At 38.3% G+C, this 21,670-nt stretch overlaps 1 protein-coding gene across 2 annotated transcripts in view; it reads right to left on the bottom strand.

Moving 5' to 3' along the window:
• The window catches only part of GNAS (GNAS complex locus), a 160,950-nt gene that overhangs the window by 11,295 nt on the left and 127,985 nt on the right, over positions 1–21,670 (bottom strand). For both annotated transcript variants that reach the window (XM_074888258.1, XM_074888259.1), the window contains exon 6: positions 1,134–1,188. In XM_074888258.1, the coding sequence (XP_074744359.1) occupies positions 1,134–1,188 (55 nt within the window). The remainder of the gene's footprint in view (positions 1–1,133; positions 1,189–21,670) is intronic.

Here is a 21,670-nt window from a genome sequence, read left to right on the forward strand (position 1 = left end):
AACAACTGAAAGTGTTGTTAAGTGCCACAAAATCCTATTAAAACAGAACTGTTGACTTTTATTTACTGTGCATTGCAAAGCAGTGACAGCCATATACAGTCCCTAGTAGGTAACTGATCTAGAAGAAGCTAATTTGCATAGGCTGCAGATTAATAGTCCACATATAACTTACTACAAAATACCACTTTGATTTCAACTAAAGGTTTTATAATTTAGGACTTAAAAGTTTTGGTGTTCTTCACAATGAGTCTAGACAGCAGATAAATTGTAACATTTGCAGGAGACCCTTTGCCTCTGACGTAAAACTGATACTTGTTTTAAAGCTTCATATCTAAAGATTACTTGCTCCAAATTTCAAATATAATAACCTATATTTTTAATATTTTGTTTCTTGTAAATAGAATTATTTCAGTGATAAGAAAGCCTTATTTATAAAAAAAATCAGAATTTAAAAAGGATGAATGATTAATTTATTCCTGAACAATTTTAAAGGATACAAACTGTTTCTCCTCATTAATACTGTCTGCAGAAGTTTTGGGACATTAATAGGTTTTTTGGTTATTTATCCTACAAAAGTACACTTGATTCTTAATTGCATTATTTACGGGCAGAAAGTTAGGAATATACATGTGATTTTGGATTAGGGATTTGGTCCTAAAAAGATCCTCAGATTATCTGTAACAAAACAAAAGCTACCATTCCTACTCTGACAAAAAAAACCCCCCAAACTTCTAAAAGGTTGTTTTTACAAAATCTGGTTTACAGTGGGAGCCAGTGGGGCTGAGAACATGCAAACCAACTTTGCATCAAAGAAAGTGCATGACAGTTATTCAGCAAGAAGGATAAAATATTATAAATCACTCATTCAAATGGATATTTGAGTTTTAGTGTCACAGAAGCATGATTTAAGTCTTGAATCTACGCCGATTTTAATTTCACAGTACATTGACATGTATAAACTTAATCTCAGTCCAAATGACAAAGTAATTTTTACTGCAATACTAAATATGTACAGTATGTGGCAATACCTGTATTAGTGCCACAAATGGCAATTAGAAAATTAATGAGACTGTTATCCTCAGAGATGGAGGGGGCAGATAAACTGTCTAATTTCTTAATGAAACTTTCCTTACCTGGTCAGACGGCGTATACTCATTTTGTTTGACTATGTCAATCTTGTCTAGAAAACTGGGGAGAGGAAAGAAAAAAAAGAGTAACTTTCCAGTCTCAAATTAGACAAACTATCTAATGCTTTAGTAACTGATGTTCCTAGATAAGATTTGTTATATTTTAATGCACTCAAGATTCGCAAAATGCTGAATACACTTAAATTGCTCAACATACGTGTGCTAGTATGTAAAACATGCATTTCCTAGCACCACCCAGCAGAGGGCCAAATCCACAGTTTTATTAATCAGGTCTAGTAATCTCATTCCAACCCCCCCAACTCTGCTCCCTCCACTAACAAACATACAAGTAGTTTAGGTAATTTATTTGTACAAATTTTAAAATATAATCTGCTACTGCTAACAGTAAAGCAATGACTCAAACTGCCTACATGTAATTTTCCTGAAAGATGATTATTTTTTTTAAATTTATTGTTACTATAATTCTTTTAATAAATGAAAACCCTAAGCCAATTTCCTTACAAGTTCAGTTAAGTGAGAAGGAATACTAATTTTTCTGTCAACTGTTGGTACCAGTTTTTCAGTTTACTTTCTGGAGAAGTAGCAGCAGTAGGCCAAATGGGTATAAAAGGATACATTTTATACAAATTCATTAGGCATTAGCTAAAGAGGATATCCTGGCATTTTAAAAATGTTTTTACCAATTAACTGTAACTTTCTAATTTTCTTTCACTTCAACTCGAAGAGCAAAAATCTCAAGGAACCGATTTGTTAACTCTGTTTTATTGTGGTGTTACTGTGAGACTTGAAGATGTCACAAACCAGCAGCTTCAGAATGCAGGTTTTATGCTATCTGCACCCCCGATCACACTGTCCAACACCAAGTATGCAGCAGGGCTACACCATGCTCAGACATCTTCCATTTCAGTATTATGAGGAGATCTAGCAATGCTTCTACAATTAACTTTACCTGTAACGTTAATGATTAATCACATAAAATCAATATACTTTGTTTCCTTTTAAGTTCCTATGCATGAACTTTCTTTATGAAGCAGAAATCACAAAGAAAAGGTGAGTTTTCCCTTCCAATCCCTACACATTGGTAAGTATGTTGGAAGTGCATTAGCTACAGTCGCAGGCAACAATTTAAAAGGGGGAAAAGGTAGCCACGTTCCAGATTCACAAATTGGAAACCAAACCCCCGTTAAAATCAGTAAGGGTCTTAGCCCTCAGTTTCAGCCCCTGCTTCCCAACTGACTTTCTAAAACACCTAATGAAGGGCAGGGGAAGGCGGAAAAATAACTGTATATTTTAACAGCAGCTTCAGTGTAATGCCCTTTTCATCAGGAACTAGATGACCATCTTGTTTCAGAGACAAATGAAAAGTAATTTTTGTTTAGTCTGAATTACAGAATTTTAAACAAATTAAAATGTACCTCAGTGACCATGCCACTAAAAATATGAGACAAAGTGTAAAGATCAATTTCCATCATGAAAGGTGACATGGAGACATATACAAGAATAAAACTGATGACAAACTGTGTTCTGCAATTTGCAAGCTGGATTTTTTTCCTCATCTCTTCCAGGCTGTTAAGCAATTTTATTTTTCTTTTTTTAATCCAAAGGAAAAGAAGTAAAGCTCTTTGTTCAGTACACAGAGGATGTTAAATACGTACAACAATCATGAATTTCAACTAGTACAAGTGTTGCCCCATTATATTTTCCCTTAAAACCAGTTTCAGAATCATGTGGCAATTTCACAAGTTGGAGGATGTTTGAAAAATGTTCAGAACGTGACACGTTCACAAAGATATAAAGGTGATTACTACAATGACCCAGCCTTTCTGTACGCAGTTTATCCAAGCATAACATTTTATGCAAGGTTCCGCAAGAGGTGGATTTTTGGGTTTGGGTGTATTTTTTTGTTTTGTTTTTAAACACTCTGCTAATCAGCTTAATGGATTTTGGAAACTGACAATTAGAAAATAACAACAAGATATTGCTAAAACCTGGAACTGAAAGTACAAACCTCTTACTGTTGTTTATGCAGACTATTTTTAGGCCTATGATTTCCTTGAAAAACATCAGCCACATAGGAGCAGCAGTACTGTACTTGAGATGAATTCCAATAGCAATGTTCATGCCAGGTAAAACAAGTTCGAATGGAATAAACATTTCTTCTTCCCCCAAAACAAGTTCCAACATTCAGTAACATCTGATACTCGTAACAATACTCATTCAAGAAGAAAGCCTTTCACTGCGTGATAGCTCCCAGAAAACCTACCCCACTTCCAGTTACATTTTAGGGAAAATGGAGCAAAAGCAATACGTTAAATGAGGATTTCCTCCTGTGCATGTGCCTTTTCACAGAAGTCTGCTCTAGCAACTTTAGAAAGGGTTAAAGACTTTAAAAACCAGTTTGATTTTTCGCTCAAACATAAAGAAAGGGGATTATTCTTTCAGCCAGTCAACAGAGAAATAAATGTGCCTGTAAGGAGAAAGGACTAGCAGAAATTCAATCTAGTTTGATACACCTAAAATAAGGAGCAACAGTGGGAGCATGAGAATTCAGAAAAGATCAAATCACTATGTTCAGACTTCTAAGTCAATATTAGTCAAGACCAAATAATTTATCCAGTAAATTAAACTAATAATCAAGTGAGATGAGAACAAAGTCTAACTCAAAATAAAAACAAATTCGCGATCATTAATTTCTATTTTTAATTCTTGTTATGCTCTACCCAAAACACAGTACACTTCAGTACTACTTTGTGTGCTGAATTCACTGCTGTTATAGATTGTTCTAAGTCTACTGGAGATATGCCCATCTACTATGTCAGCAATGAATTTCACAGGGAGAAAGAAAAGTGACCTCGGTGAAATAATTCAAATAAAACTGTCAAACCACGAAACCAAATTTTATACTGCAAGCAAGTCTTGCACCAAGTTACAAAGTCAGTTTTTTCTTCTGTAAAATTTTCCCAGAGATTATATGGGAAAGCTATTTTCCAGAAAGCAAATCATTCATTCAGCATTGCTGCCAGTTCTCACTTAGGGCCATATTCTGGACATGACTAAATAACAGGATCAGTTATTGCTCTGCAAAATACTGTCACTTAGTATAAAGCACTTTCGTCTGTGTTATAAAACATCGATACTGCTATGACACGGGGGGTGGCGGGGGGAAGACTTTAGGTCATTAGTCAGCAACACTGGAGAATAAGCATCTCTAGGACAGCAGTACATGTCCCTGAGGTATTAATAAAAATTTTGAACTATCTGAAATATAAAATGCGCTTTATTTTTGGGTCACTTTCTTCAGCTTCAGGAAGGAAAAAACACATGTGAAATGTTTTAAACAGATCTTTGTGAAGAATCAAGTGTCTTTAATTTTAAGGGGTGTACTAAGGAGGCAGTCTTCATACAGAGAGACACACAGCTTTCCTTAACTCCTGCAAGTCAAAATAAGTTACACACATATCCCAAGTTCTTTCCAAATTTTTAAAAAGCCTATTGTGTCAAAACCATGTCCCATTTTTCACATCAAGATATATACCAGTTACTGATTTATTCTGGAGTGCTTTCACACAGAAAGAGTTGGTTTATCCCTATGTGGGGGGGAATTTCCTGAATGAACAATGGTGCTGCCAGACTAAGAACTGCAGCCTGCACTCGTTTTTCCCTGCTGAAAAGGTAAGTAACACATTAAATCTTACACCTCAAGGAACAACACAACTTCATCATTTTGGGAAGAATGAGGAGGGGGAAATCAGACTGCCTTTCCTTGAGCGTTTCCTGACAGTCTTTTCAATAAACAGTAACTTGAAATTCTACTCTTTGTGATCTGATGAAATGGTTGGCAGACAAGAAATATTCTTTGCTTTGTGAAGAGCAGCTTTTGTTTTCAGTCTAGAACAACACTGGAAAGGTCTCTTCAAACTGACAAGACACCTATATTTGAAGAGCGTTATTTCCATCAGATTTTTTTTCTTTTTTGTCAAGTCATAATGTCATTTGTATAAAAAAAGGTCTCTCTTAAAAGACATTAAGATCTCACCTTTAGTGTCAGTAAGACACTGCAAATCAAGAATTCAGAACTTTAATCCCAACTAAATACAGCATTTGTTTATAACTTACAACCCTCAACAGGAGTACTAGAACTCTGTCTTTGTGAAGTTTCTTGCCTCTGAAAGCCTCGAGGTATTTTACAGACAGTAAATCATACTCACAACTCCTGCCTGCCTTCATTCATGCTGCATTTCCTGCCCCTACCATTGCATCCTGAAATGCACACCTTACATCAACCCTATTTTAAAGGTACGCACACAGGGAATAAGTTAATTGCCCAGAGTCCCTTGAGTCAGCGGAAAAGGAATTTTCATTTCCTCTGTCATGTGAGTATTTATATCAAGATATTACTAAGAATTAACCAGAATATTACTAAGAATTATCAAGATTTACTAAGAATTAAAGTTGTATTTACCCTGACCACCTCTAAAATAGTCTTTACAACTCAGGTTTCTATGTCCAAAAAGAAATTAATATTTGTTTACTGATCTTCCTATGGACCAAACTGTGCAAGTGCCCAGCAGATTCTTATTTATCTATCTATACCCTATCAGGACTATAAAACTAACTCACAGCTCTCTAAAGTCATTTTAAACTGAAATTTAACTCAACATTAATAGTGTTTATAGACAAGAGTGTATTTTTTATTTCTCAGAACAGACCATGCTTTACTTTTACTTTACTCCCTTTTTAGTCCTTGCCATAATCCTTTATGTTAATAACTAATAACAGCTTCTTAAAAGCTAAACAGTTAACTATTTGATAAATTCTTTCTTTAGTTACGCTGTCTACGCTGAAGCCAGAGTCACAGGATCAGTACAAAGACATAATACTCTATTTAAAAGGGTATTCGAGCTGAGAAATATATGATATACGTACTCTAACACAGTTTAAAAACACGTTAATAACAGAAGAGTTTTCCAAACCCCAAAAAGCCAGGTCTGTTACAGTGTCAAAACCATGGCTTCCCACGCAGGCCAATACGCTGACAATAACTCCAGGGCACAGGGGTTATTTTCAGTTGCAAGCACACATGTACACATCGACTGTCCCTCAAGTCTGCCTTCTTGGAAGCAAGCAGAATATTGAGGGGGGGGGAATTCCTATTCCTTAAACTGGTGATAAAGATTTCTTTCACGTTTCAGCAAGTTTATTTTGTAAGAGAGGCAGAAGAGCAGGCAAAGCTACAGGAATAATGCAAATAAAATAAGCAAACATTCAATCTGCTAGAATTTATGGTATCTTGCAAACACAGACAGTATATGAAACCAAGCTTGTCATGTTTTTCCTCAAAATGAAGTTAAAAAATAAAATTGGGACATTAGTAGACTATTTTTTGTTCGTTTTTAAAGATATACTGACATTTTCTATGATGTGTGAAGGTGGAGTTTTTACTGTTAAGGTGGTCACACAACACGTGCTACAAACATGTTACTGGACAATTAAAAATATTCAGAAAGGCATAGTTCTTTTCTTCCCCTAAACAAAACTAGATAAAGAAAATTCCATCGAAACCTCTGCAATTACTTTAACTACTTCTCAAAGAAAATTAAGGAAAAAAACCCCAAACCTTCAGAAAAAGGCACACAGGGACAGTACTGTAACAAATATTATTGGTATAATTATGAGAACGCTATATTGCATGTAAACACATCTCACATGGGGTGTTCCTGTAACAGAATTCTGCATGTCAGTTCTCAGACATAAGGACCTCATTCAAAACCAGATTTATATTGTAAATGAACTTAAAAATGTAGTATAAGACTTGAACAGAAGTAAAACAAAAGACAACTCTTCAGAAAACTTTCCCGAGAAGCTGCAAATATTTTCTTTAATTTCAAATTTCAAGTCAAACAGTTGTTAATGTTTTATCGAAGTAGCAAGTCAAACAAAGATTTAAAACCAGGCTAAAACTCAGAATTTAATTATAGATAGTATTAATGTGTACATATCCCAGAAAAGTGATTTTGAGAGCGGCCCCAGCTGTAATTACAGAAGAACCTCGCAGCATTCCAGCCACTTGGAGGCGGAGGGGCACCATGGGTTTAATTTTGTAGCAAATAATGAGAAAGCTGAAAAGTATGACTCCATATATTTGGAATCATCTTGTGGTAATCAAGGTTACAGTTCCTTATATGGTGTGGAGAACATGAAGCACACACAAAAAATAGAGTATTAAAACTACGGGGTATAAAGAACTGCAACTATTGCAAAACCCCCTAAACATACCCTATCAACCAGGCAGCAAAGGCCCCTTACTTTTGTGTTGCCATGAAATACAAACCTTGCCCTAAAAACAAGGTTGATTACGCACCCGGCTTCCTAAACTGCATAATTAAAAAAGCGTAATCTGCTGGGAGGCCATGAGGCATGAATGAATTTTGGACAAATCCAGCAGAAGGCAAATTATCCCTTCAAAAACTGCTAGTGATCAAAGAGAGAAACGGGGAAAAGGTAGGAGAAAAAGAAAAATATATTTAAAGAAGTTGTAGTTGTCTCCCCCCCCGCCCCCCCCCCGCTCCCTGCCTGTCTAAAGTTAGTCTGGCTTAGAGGATGCACTAACTTTCCCAATCAGTTTTACATTACAGCACAAGTCCAGAAATAGCTCCCAGCCGCCTTGGCCTCTAGCACGGTTGCCATGACAATGGAACCACAGTGCTATAAATAGCTCATCAGCACCAAATCTTGTGAGACACATCTGGAATGGGGCCAGCCCAGCCCCAGCCTGACAAATAAAAATAGGCACAGGCAGTTTCAAAGGCTAGAAAGGTACAATGTGGCTCGGCTTGTGTGGAGCGGTGGGCAGAGAAATGGTTTTGATTGCTTGTTAGCACGAGATTTATTTGATAGGAGATTGGGAGAAGTATAAAAGTTACTTTATTGCATACTAAACAGTAAGTCTTTCTCTAAGGTCTATTTTTCTTTCTTTTCCCCTAGTCTGCAGCAAAACCATACTGCTTTTGAAACTGTAACAATGCAGTCTTTTGCCCAGGAGACTGTTAAAATAAGGAAAAACAGAAGAAAGGAGATTTTCAAAACTTCCCCCTCTAACTATTTCTGTACATTTTTGGCTCAAGTGTATTTAAGCACTCCTGTGAGTCTGACAGGCATCCTGGATGGGATCCTGCACGGGCTGGAGCACTTTGTTCCAGTTAAAATCATTCACAGGCTGCTCAGTGCCTCCACGAGTCTGGTACGAGACGTGGCTCCCCAAACCCCTCTGCCAGGCTGCAGCGACGGCTGCTCTCCTCCTCACCCTCAACACTGTTGCTTCGGAACCTCACCAGGGAAAAACTGCAGCCGTGGACTACGCTGAGGTTACAAATCAGCTGTGTCTGCAACTCACGCCAGACCTGAGCCGTGCCTTCAGAGGTGGAAGGCAGAATCAGTAGTCGCGGCATAACCCAGCCCACTCTCCAACGGCTCTGCTTGACAAAACTGCCTTTTGAGCAAGCATTTTCTTTCACTTAGTGGGTGAGAAAATGTCATATTTTTAGCACAGGCTCTTGATCAACCCATTCAATTACATCCAAATTATCTGTGTGGGAACAGAATGTTATGTCAAAAATGTTATTCAGTATATTTGTCAATATTACCCAACAGAAGACATTTGTATAATCAGGAGAGTCAGTATTTTCTACAGCACATGAAGGCAACAGTTCAGGAATCAGACTGAAGTAGTAAAGACTTTGCTATTTCACAGACACTGGAAATAGTAGTCAGTGTGATATAACACAGCGAACACCACTCCCAAAATATAAAATCTTAGTTGCTCTATCAAAAACCAATAGAGACTACAGATGGTAATCAAAAAACTGCAACTATAATAAGCATTTAAGCCACAGTAAAATATCTTCCGTATGCCATAAAGGCACCGTGCACACGCTCCACACAAACTGCACCATCAGCCCACAGGATTCCTTTAGGTCCCTACATGGATATTTTCATTTCTAAAAATTGTAGAGTAACTTTCATCCAGGCTTAAAGCTGTATGTAAACTTCCCTCCCCTTCCCCCTTCCTTTTACCACATCCAGTTTGCTCATTTGCCATCTGAGCAATGTATGCTTCAGAAAACAGCAGTTTTCACAGAAGTATTTTGGAAAATGTACTTTATAACATGCAATGCAGTGCAATTCAGGATTTACTGGTTTTTATAAAGACACTCCAAGTTAGTTTAAGAGCCTATAATCAAATGCAAGTTTTGATTTAAATTACATAAAAAAGAATTATGTATTAATTTTTTTCTCCCTTAAGAAAGCAATTCATAAATTATTATGAGATAGCCCCTTCTGGCTCAAACAATGAACAAACTTTCCGGTTTTGTCTGTGAGAAAGACGAGAGGAAGAGGGCTGTAGAGCAGAGAACACTACGAGGTAACCCAAACCCAGCCAACACTCCAGTCCCTTGCTGGAGGGGCCTCCACAGCACCCCCAGGACGCCTGCCAGATCCCCTCTGCCATTAACTCATCACTTTGACTAGATGCTGCCTACAGATCCCTCCTCCTCCAGTGATGGCTTTGGAGGGATGCCTCCCCCAAGCAGTTGATCTGTTCTCCTTTATGCTTCCAACTGACCGGGGACACATTTTATCCCGAATGTTACAGCCATCTGCCTGGGACTGTACTCAATTACCGGTTTTCAAACGAAACCCGTCCCATACAGTTTCCCCCATCGATAACCGACACAAACCCCAAACACTTGAGGCTCCTCCAGCTGCCTTCACTCCTACTTTGCGAACCTGTATGAAGGTATTTTCACACTCTCAAAACTACCAAAACAACTCACTACTGAGTGCCTCCAAGGCTCACTCTGCAATACAAGCCTGTATATGTCAAATAACTTCAGAACAGTCCCTCGCCCCGCCCCAGAAAATTACTTCACCATGCCAGGAAGAAACGTAAGCTGATCCAAGGCCAAGGTTGGGTACAGAAATGAAAGGTAACAGTATGGATGAGATCACTACGTCGTGATCTGATTCCAGGGCAAGCCCGGGGCAGAAACATGGGGAGTGAATGGAGGGGAACATGGCGCAATCCCTATTAACTTTTTCTTAAGTAGGCTGCAAAAGACGTCAAAAAAACATGGGAAAAGAAGCAGCAATTAAGCGTTCACGTAACAAAATTTCTCACTTCACTTTGCCTTCTGTCCCTCTTCTCCAAGTTTTCTTTCTGAGTTTTAGTGGGCCAAACACACCAGAGACTCGGATTTAACCAATGATCCTGTCTCTTGCAAAACACTATCAAATCTATTGCTTTAGACATGAGATGTTATCTCTCCTCTCTACACTTTAAAAGTTTTGTTTGCCTGCCTTCATTTTTACTTATCCCTATTAATGAATCAGTGTTTAAAATAAAACAAGGAGTGAATTAATCCAAAATCAAAATATCAGTGATCTTTGAACAATTCATGCATTACAGGAAGCAGAATGAAAGGCAAGTAGTACGTTGGGCCTGGAGAGTTCCCAGGGAAATCAAACCCCAGGCATGAAGGTGGGAATTGGGCACGGTGAAGGGAAGAGTTGATGTGGCAGCATGTTTCTGTGACTTACCTTCTGCAAATTGCTCTCTTTCCTGATGCTTGAAATGGTTTTAACCTCCTGTGACTCTCAAAGACTGTCATCTTGAAGAATCAAACTCATAGGTACTCCACTTTATTAAGCTCTGTACACTAAAGACTACAATTTTTAATTTTACGCAAGGAAGGAAAAGCTGAAGTCTAACACTTAACTGTAAGAAAATAACAAATTGTTTCCATGGTATTTACTATCTATAAAGCCATCAAGCTGGACTAGTGAGTACTCAAGTATGGTTGATTGTGAACTTCTCTCCCACCCTGCCCCCACTTAAATACCCATATTCTTAATATATTTTTTGTCATGGATGTTTTCTGAAAAGTAGAAAGAGGTCTGTATCTATGAACTAGGTCAGTGATTTTTCTGTTGTAAGCTGTTTTTAATTGTAAGCTAAAGTCACAGAACTTATATACAGCAGAAGAAACCAACATAACTGCATCACTGACTGCATCACTCCTGTGCTCTACGGAGGCTGAACTTGGAAGGAAACTTTAAATTTAGTGATTTTTCAAAATCTATTTAAATCAATCAGGTGCAACAGGGATCTTCGACAGATTTAAGAGTATTTGCTGATAACTTAGATTAAGAAGACTGTTGAAGCAAAGTCATTTACGTGAAAATCAACATGAATAATTTTAGTGGAATTAAAGAGTGCCTCTACAGAATATAAATTTGTTTGAAACCTCCCCAACATCTTTGAGTGCAAATCAGCAAATGAACGCTTGCTTCAATTTCAGATGCCATTTTTAATATAAAATGCATAGGTTGTTGACATATGTCCCCTACTATAGGCTGCTCTGAGCAATTAGAACAGGTGAACCTAATGGGATATCCTTTCACTGTGTTTCAACAAAGTATTTATATGAACCTTGTCCTCATGGTCTTTAGCTCCCTCCAGTGCCATCAAATCAGTAGAATTGCCCTCAGTTGATAACGACCATCACATACATATAATTTTAAAATTGCATTATAAAGACAAAATCAGTGACATCACTAATAAAATAAAAATTATGTTAATAATTAAAAATGTTGATAAAAGCGTATTCCCTCAGTAGCTGGGACCAAAAAACACAGCCAGAAAGTAAAAAAAAAAAAAAAAGGCAACCAAAGGCCTAGATCTGAAGTAGGAATAAAACTATACTGACAGCCGCAAAATGCTTTATAAGCATTATTTATTGCTATCTGCACCATGTCCTTCAGATGATAAAAGAATTAAAAAATACTTCATACTAGTTTCCGTAATTTGAAGAAACAGAGCTATCTGCATAAACGGACAAATCAAAGGTTCAGACAGTTCCCACATTTTTCAGCTTGCGTGTGGCTTGTATAACCTAAACCCCAAACACACAGAATACAGAACCAGGCACTTCCCCAACTGCTATCTGAAAAACGAGCAACATCAATTTTAACAGAAATTTCAGACATGAAGGTAGGTGGAAAAGACATGATCTCATGTGACAGAAAAGTAATTTTGATCCCAGGACTGAGCTTCTGCAGGAGCTAGGGAAGCAGCGATAGCTCAGGGAAGACATTAGGCCATAGATGAGCCCAAAACAACAGGAGGACAAGCTGCTGCTGGGTTTTGAGCAGGGTGATACGGAGGACTTCAATGCCTTATTTAAATACACTTGTACAAAGGTCTCCAGAGAAATAGTTCACATGTATTTAACAAGCAAAATATAGATTCAATGCTGGAATTTTGCCTACTTAGGCATTATCCCAACTGAGATTTTTGTTCGCTAGTTTACGAAGTTAGGTTCTTTTGCAAAAAGGGAGTAATTTTGACTGTTATCCTGCTCATAAGATGCTCAAATGTTTTTCATTTCTTTTATGCCAGTGTCACATGTATGCTTGCTGCAGGCACTCAGGACTGGAACAGCAGTGTCTTCCCAGGACTACCTGTCAATGCCTGTTTGGGAGCCAACAGTTTAAACAACTCACAACAGCTCAGGCTCACATTTCAGTTTTTGATTTTCTCAGAGGCATGCTTCCCCCCATTCTTTTTCTTCTTTTCTTTTTTTTTTTTAAATGTTCGTTTTCCAACTTGGGAAAACCAAGTAAAAGGAGGCACACAACCTGACATCTAGTATTAAAAGCATCTGTAAAGAGTACACCTCTCATTCTGAAGTGAGTTATAATATAAAGCTATTATTCTTTTTTCTTGAAAACATTTACTTGATTATGAAACATAATGCCATACATACTTTTAAAAATGCATTTTAAAACAAGCAAGTGATACGGAGCTACAATAGCAATTTTATACTGTTAATTTTGAGCAGTACAGTGGCACTAATCTTTAGCTACTGTGAAAAGCACTGCCTGCAAATATCTGTTTCTGTGTTCTTTTGCCATACAATAAAATGAAGAAGTCAAATTTAAGTGCTTGTCTCTCCCTGGTACACATTACGTACAGACAGATAACAAGGAGCAAGAAATCAAGCTTGAAGCCAAATTCAAAGGCAAACAATAAAGGTGAACGTACTACTTCTGTAGGAAAGCCTTTCACAGGGAGTGACCATGTTTCTGAAAAAGTGCAGCCCTCTTTATTCTCACAGAAATGTAACACATTAAACAAAAAGAACTGTTAGTCATCCAGTGTCATGATTTTGCTCTTTGCTTAGATTTTTGCTACTCTTAAAGGAAAATCTAATACAGACCCCTCCACCTTCACTTACTCACATGTTGTTTGTGAAAACATCAATAATACATAGTCACTGACTAGGGAATATTTCCCCAAACTGCATTTAAATATTTAGTGCTTTTAAGCTTACAATTAAAATGAACACCTCACAGAATACCTTTACAAAAGCTCATCAACAGCACTAATTTAGCAAATGACATAATATACCATTTCAGAATATTTTAAATAAAATATTTCGGCCCTTCCCCCTCTCTTCCCCACTGACCTGCTAACTTGACTCAACTTATCCTGATGCAGAATTTTAATCATTATAAAAATATGAACTCCTTTAAATCTCATCTCTCAAAACAGAAGACTGGCTATAAAAGACCTTAAAAATAGTATTAAAAGCTCTAATAATTCAAATGTCTGTAAAACAGATGGTAGGATATACTTTATACTTGCAAAACGTATTTTAACATTTGCAAAATGTATTTTTTAATGTGGACTTTTCTAAGCTGCGTGCTTTTAAGATTAAAATAACAGAGAATTTAGAATGAAGTGTGCACAGGAAAAGTAAAATCCCTGACAAGGCACAACCTTAGCCTGTTTCCTCTCTCAGCCAAGAGTCACGTCTGCTGGTTTCAGCACAGAGAGGTTTTCCATCGCAGTTCCCTGACTCACAGGCGAGCAGTCAGGTGCTGCAAAACATGGAACCGAGACAGGACTGGAGTAGGTGTGCAGAGATGTGTGGGGGTGATGGATGTGCCTGTGTGAGAAAGAGTTGTTGGGTGAGTGTACAGGATAAAGGAGGCAATGGGAAATTTTGGAAGGGCTTTTAAAATCCTTTATTCTCTAACTAGCTTAAGACAATGTTACAATGAGGAAGTGATGATGCAGCGACTTCAGGTGGAATTAGTTCTTTTAAACTACCTTTAGTGACTCTATTTATTACAGTTACATAAAAGCGTTGTAATTACCTAAACAATTACTAAATATAATTTCATAGAACATAATTATTTCAGTATTATAACTTTAAAAACCTTCAATAGCAGAACCATCTTGAAATGGAACCTTATACTCAGGAGAATATTAAGAGGTACTAAAGGTGACACACATGTAACCACCCACGCAGGCTCAGCATCCTCACTAGTGTCCTTGTCGGCAGACTTTACATGGAGGCCAAGGTCTGAGAAAGCCTGGGCAGGGAGTTGTCTCCCACAGCCCCATCCTTCCCTTCTGACATGGGTCTCTGTGCTTACAGGCAGTGCCAGAGCCTTGACCACAAACCACCCTTCTACCAAGGGTTGAAGAGAACCTCTGAGCTGAGGTATACTGTACAAAACTCTGCTAAATTTAAATTATTGCCATGTTCTCTGGAAACCTTAGCTTTAACCCCCCCTTTCCTCAGGGGATGGGGGGAAGGAGAGAGGGGATAGAAATATTCTAGCCATTATGGTGCAAAGCAAGTATAAAATGGTGCGATGAGCTCTACCTATGCAGGTAGCATGAAACACACTGAGAGGTGGAAATAAATTTAATCTCAGTGGGCATTAATTCTGAAACTCCAGTGATGCTGGTTTATGCTTCTTTATTTTAACATACCGAAAAGAAAGTATCACAAAGTTATGAATAACAACTCATTTTTGCACCACAAGTGGGTGGACTCCCCACCCCCACACACTCAATCACAACCGGGCAGCAGGGAATCTGAGGGAAAGAAAAGCCAAACTGAAGAGCCCAAGGTGTGCATTCAAGTTCCAGAATATTTCCAAATTCCACTGGATTACTAAAAGCTGTAAGATTCCAGCAGAGGACACACGCATCTTGCCCATCTCTTTGTCTGCAGAGGGCAGTGTCTCATGTTTGCATTTTAAATGGCTGAAACCCTAAACCTAAATTATTTATTAACAGATTAAAAATTTCCTCTTTGACATGAAGGGAACATTTAAACAATCTTGGGAGAAGAATTGAACTAAACCAGACACTAAAAATCATGGGTAGAATTGCTGCAGTGGGAAAGATGAGAAGGGGTCTAAGAAGGTATTTCTCTTCCCCAAATGTAGTACATAGTCCACATTAACACACGTTAAGGGGTTATGAAACCAGCTGGGGCTTTGGCCACCCTTACAAAGCTGTGCTCAATATCCAAGTCTATTATTTTGCACAAAGACAGAAACCCAACGACCCTCTTATAATGTCTTACTGCAAAGAAGCACTAAAGGATGTACAGCACCCTTCAGTGTTCCAGTCTTGGTTGAAATACGTGCCTAAAACTTAGAGGGCATCTGACATTCACAGCCCACAGAACTGGTAATGTGCAATTCAAAGCTGTGCTAGGAAGCAGAGGCATGCAGCAGCTCTAGTGAACTATCATGACCCAGCTGCAGCCAGGACTGGCTCACCTATTGCTCTGATACCTGTAACTAGAAGCTGTGTGATTTAAGAGTGCTGAAGACAATTCCAGGATTTCCATTTGTTCTGCATTACTATAATTAGAGCTTCCGGATCATAGTTTACACTAAGAACAGCAGCAAAGACTGCAAGGTGGAAGAGACTCAGATCAGCTGGGTCAGATAGGGAGAAAGTCTGGAGAGAAAGCTCAATGGTTCTGGTGAAAAGGAGGTGTGTTCTTACATTACTTACACCATATCAGGTGCTTATACATACACAGTCTATAAACATTATAACCATATGTGAAACACAGCTTTTACCACACTACAGTATTTTCACTCCACTTCCTCTACTCAGCAGCAAACTACGAGATTCACCACAAAAAAGGGTGCCTCAGCACAGCAACTGATGTATTACACAGAAGTTAACAATATGCGACTACTAAATATAGCTGTTCTCTGTTTTCTTCTACATTTTCCAGCCTAAGACATTTTTGCAGCATCTTGAACATACTAGCTGCCCTGTATTGATTGTGATGCTCTAAACTAGTGACAGGTGCAGAGCTCTCAATATGGCACTTCTCCCTCACCCCATCCCACCCACATATAGATCCTATAGCTTCAGCATGTAAAACTACAGTTATCTTCTTTGTATAAATGCACATGCACAGGAAGTCCAAGGAACAGACTGCCAACAAGCAGATGAGAAAATTAAAAAAGATCTGAGACACTAATAAACTGTGCCAGAATTGTACATTGCATCTAAATACAGGTCTTAAGGGAACATCATTGGAGTACTTCTGCTGATAAGCATATCCTTCATTTTAATTAAAAAAGAAAAATTCCCTCCTTTGAATGAACCCACTTCCATTTGAAAGACCTATGTTTTATCAACACATCTCATGATTTTCTCTTTCTTTGCTTAAAGACAATAGAATGGGAAAGAAAAAAACAATAAAGGCCTACATAATTTACATTTGGGTCACTGACTTTCTTGATTGTGGCTCCGAACACCAAGCCTTTAAAAAGCAAAAAGACCAGCCCCTCAAGCCACACACTCTGCAGAAGAACTTCCTGCTGTTACCTACATTCATTTTGATCAGTGTAAGCTGCAGGTATTTAGTAGAGTTACAGTCAAAAGGTATCCCAAGGAAGAAAAAAAATTTTCAACTAACATCACAACTGAAAAATGCAACTTTTCCAATTTATTAGATTTCTAAGTAAGTATGCAGGGAAACTGCCATACATTTACATAAACATATATGGGTCTAACTTTGTAGAGTAAAAATCTGTTTCAGTTTTCTGCATGTCCAGTGCTAATCCATTATGATGCTTTGTGGTATGGATGTTAGGAATAAATATGGAACAGTTCAGAACTTGAAAGATACACTATTTAAAACATGGATACTACAACCTGATTCACCCCGTAATCCACGTATGTATAAAAGCAGCATATGCTTGTATAGATTCTGGTAATTAGAGAGTTTTGTTTCAAAAAACCCACCATGTTTCATACAATATAAACATGGTAATCGTCACTTTATCTCACAATCTACACTGTGATTTCAGTTATGCACAACAAAGGGACTGCTCATGAGAACTGAACCGAGAGGGTAAATCGCACGCCTCATAATAATAGTAACAAACCTGTATTCATTAGTGTTTGTTTTTAAAAGGTGTTAGTTGAATTACTACAAACATCTCTTACAGACTGCTGAAAAAAGAAAAATGTACTGGGTGCGGCACTAATCATTCATTTGTAAGACTTGTCTTGAGGGAAATCAGTTTCATATTCTTTACAGCCATGTGACTTTATCAGAAAACCACAGCGCACGATTTTGGCATAATTAGCAGGACCTTCTTAAATACAGCCCAGAAGAAAGCTCCGAGGGAAACAAACACACTTCACATCATTAGGGAAAGTCAGAACTGAAATGGAGGTACTAGCCTCTGCACAGAACAGCAGAAATCCTACCTATTTTTAGTTCACAATTCCAATAAGAAAACAGCTGGGAGTCTAATGAAATTATCTTGGTGACAAATTTAATGGACTGAACACTAAAGTTACTATTTTTAAATAAAATTCCGAACTGTCTTTCAAAACAAGAAGCAATTAAGCAGCAGTGGAGCTACAGCTTCCCAAGCGTCTGCTAAGGCTTGGCTCCAATCAGACTGAAACTGGGAAATGGCTCAACACCTTTCTGATCCTAAAAATTGGTTGAGGGCCAGGCTTGAAGTTTGGTTGGGATTTTTTTTTTTAGTTTAATGAAAGCAGTTCGGCTTTGACCTGTCCAGTCCTGCCTTGCCCTGTTTTTCCCTGCTCATTCCCCAAACACCCTGCTTATGAGCAGGGAATGTCTCCATGCAGCTGCACAATTCACAATCTGCCCGCGTGAAGAGAAGGTGGAGAGGAAAACAGAAACAGAACTCAATGTCTGAAGAGAACTGGTGAAAATGATAAATGATAACAAACTGCTTGGATCTTGGAGTAGTTCAGCTCCGTGGAGGAGAGGTGGACAGTGAAGTACTCCAGAGGCAATGGTGAAGGGTCAAGGATCTCACCTCGCAAAGAGCTCTGAAAGAGCACAGAGGAATTCACAACATGGACTCTATTGATATTTGCAAATTCACTGAACAAGCCACATAAATCACAATAAAATGAGTTATAATCTGACATGTTCTTTGCCAAATAGCTCTTTAAAACTAGACATTTTAATTACCAGTTCCCTTGATAACACAATGACAATAATATGTTGTACTTGTAACCTCACATAAGACTATTCCACACTTCACACATACTATATGCCTCATCTTTGATACAAACTTTTAACAACAGGGGTAGAGAATTAGAGTTAGCATTGAAAATACACAGATAACATACTAATATCTAAATTTTAATGTGACATAGCAGGATCCTAGAGTCTGGAATGCACATTTGGGGAATATATCATCTATGCCAATAAAACAGGAGATCTCTAAATCCATCCTCTCACCCCTTCTACAAAACCATTACTTAATCGTGTCAAGATTCTTGATGACATTGCAATACTTCCTGGCATTCGTACCATGAAGACGGAACAATAACATCCTTCACTCATCTGATTTCATTTAAAACCTCACACTATCCAAAATCATCCAATGGTTTTTGCAAATGCTAGCTTTTATATTTTTACTGAAGAACAGACATACCACAACACCAATTTACAAATGGGGAAACTAAGTTTCTCCCAAGCCTGGCCTTTGGTAACAAAATCTGTGGATCCTAATGTGGTTTAGCCCCATGGAACAGAGGTGAACAGCAAGTCCTACAGCAGAAATGGTGAAGAGAAGCCATTCAGACTGAACCAAGAGAAGAACTGAGACTGCACACCTTAATTGCAAAATCTGTTCTTCATGGCACACATACTGACAGGCAGAGCTAATGAAAAGACCAAAATAAAATAACAATCAGCAGACTCGAGCAAGACTGGTTCACTCCTGAGACTCAATCTGATGAAAGATTATCCAGACAACAGCCACACTCTCTACGAAGCTACATATGAAGATTTACTTGCCAGATATGAAAGCTTCAAGATGCCTCACTTTTCCACACTGCCCATGGTTTTATAACATCATAAGTGAGTAATTAAAATTCAACTGAGATGTCTTAATAGCAAATGTGGTGGACAGTGTGTTCCAGACATGATCTTCAACAACTCTGCAAGTATTACTAACATTGGTAATATAAGAACAAAAATGGCAAATTAAGACAATTCACAGAGATTCTGCATGTATATTGCTATTTTAATTTATTTACAAAAATTACTTAGGTTTCAGAAGGGGTTTTTTTGTATTTTGGGTTTTTTTTGTTTTGGGTTGGTTTTGTTGTTTTTTTTTTTCCTCAATTGTAAAAACACTAATCTCTCGGCCAAGATCATATACAGCACTACCCGGCCACCTGAACCCAGCTGAATGCGGCTCCCACCAGCACCATGCTCCTTTGGCAGACCCTCCTCCAAGACCCAAGGCTCTTTCCCTCCCCCAGCTGCAACAGCCTTGCTAAAAATAGCCCTTCACCAGCTTTTACTCGCAGTTTACATAAGCCCTTTGGGGGAAGGGGAACCTTGCAGAGTACCGAACGCACTTCACAGCCTTCACAGAAAATTTACTGGGCAGCCAATATGTTTCAAGTGTAAACTACCATCCAAACACTGAAAACCCTCACTTGCATAATTAATATGCAACAATTTAGCTTTATTGGTGGACATCCTTCTCGGAGACTTAATTAGTGTACCACAATACAAACACAGTTAACGCAGAATTATATTTAATGTGATTTTAACATGTTTCAGCTACAAAACCAATGTATAATATACTACAGAGTAAATCAGTTCAAAAATGGTATTTCAAATCATAAAACCTATCCATGACATCCTGCCAACAAATTATTCTTAATCATACATAAAATTAGCTAGCAATTTCTTTCAGTTTATTTAGGACTTAAGTCACATACTACAAAAATACTTTAAAAATACTTAAGTTCAGCTTCAGTTTGATAAACCTGTTCACCTAGTATGAGCTTAATCTATTTTTTTAATTTTCAACCTGCCCCTCCTGAAGTAAGGATTTTATGACCATGTTCTCTGCATGCAAGTACATGGTCTCAATAAACTTTTGAGCCTGCTGGTAAATTTATACCAAATGTACCTCAGACATCTTTGTCAGAGGTCTCTCAAAAATAATAAATTCAGCAATACCTGTGAATGCAGGCAAGCACCCAGACAAAAAAATTTAAATTTAAGTCCCCAGTGAAGGAAAGGCTTTGGTGTATCATCAAACAGTGGAATTCACAGAAAAGGAAAAGGAGGGAGAGAACCTGCAAGTCAACAGCATTGAGTGCTCCCTCTCCCTGGGACTGGCAGTGATGTATTTGCAGTGTTTCAGCCCAGTGAATAATTGGGAATCGAACCTGGTGCTTCCACACTGCACCAGCAATGTTCTGGCCTCATTTCATCCTTGTATCAGAAATTTTCTGTTGCCTCCTGTCTTTTGAACACTGTTACTTTTAATTCCTTTTCAAAGCAAGTATTTAATGACGTTTTATAATATCTTTTCAGGTTTTAGTTTGATAAAAGTATTCTCCTAACTGTTGGCTTCTAATCTTGAAATGTTCCTTTTCTGCAGCAATACAGCATGAGCGGTAAGAACTCTCATAGAAAAAAAACCAAACCACCCCACAACAACCAACAACCCATGGTCCAAAAGCTGTCATGCTTGCTGACGGCGAACATCAGAAACAGCAGATCCCAAGGTCAGGCAAAAAAGTTCCAGCAGCTACTCACCCACCAAGGCAAGTAATCTGCAAAATCCTAAAAATACTGGTCACACCTGCTCCACGTTTGCCACTGTCAGAGTGCCTGCAGAAGCACACCATTTCAGCAAGCCATTTCCTGCTGGAGCAGCATTTACTGTGGCTTTCACAGCAGCAGTCAGACCCAGAGGATCCCCCCCCCTCCCCAAGCACCCCACAGCCAGTCCAGCACTGCACCCCACACCAGCTCTCCCAGCACTCCCACCGCCAAATCCACCCAGGGAACACCAGTCTGGCTGTTACACAGGTAATGCAAAAATGATGCAATCAACACCGCGCTCTCTCATTTCCTCAAGCATTTATTTATAGCTTGCCCTGTATTTTGCACCTGCAGATCTTCCTCCTGCGGAAGGGATTCCTAGTGAAGGCTGCTCCAGCCCATATGGAAGTCTTTTATTCTGCTTGTTTCTGTATCATAGCAAATTGTTTGTTCGAATCACAGGTCAGAACAAACCTCATTCAGGGCTTTTTCGGTTTGCACAAAGGGAGGTTGTGAAAGCATGAGAGGAAAGGATGAGAGAAAATTAATTCTCAGGAA

Source organism: Strix uralensis, chromosome 18 (assembly GCF_047716275.1).
Source record: "Strix uralensis isolate ZFMK-TIS-50842 chromosome 18, bStrUra1, whole genome shotgun sequence".
NCBI classification, from domain to species: Eukaryota; Metazoa; Chordata; class Aves; order Strigiformes; family Strigidae; genus Strix; species Strix uralensis.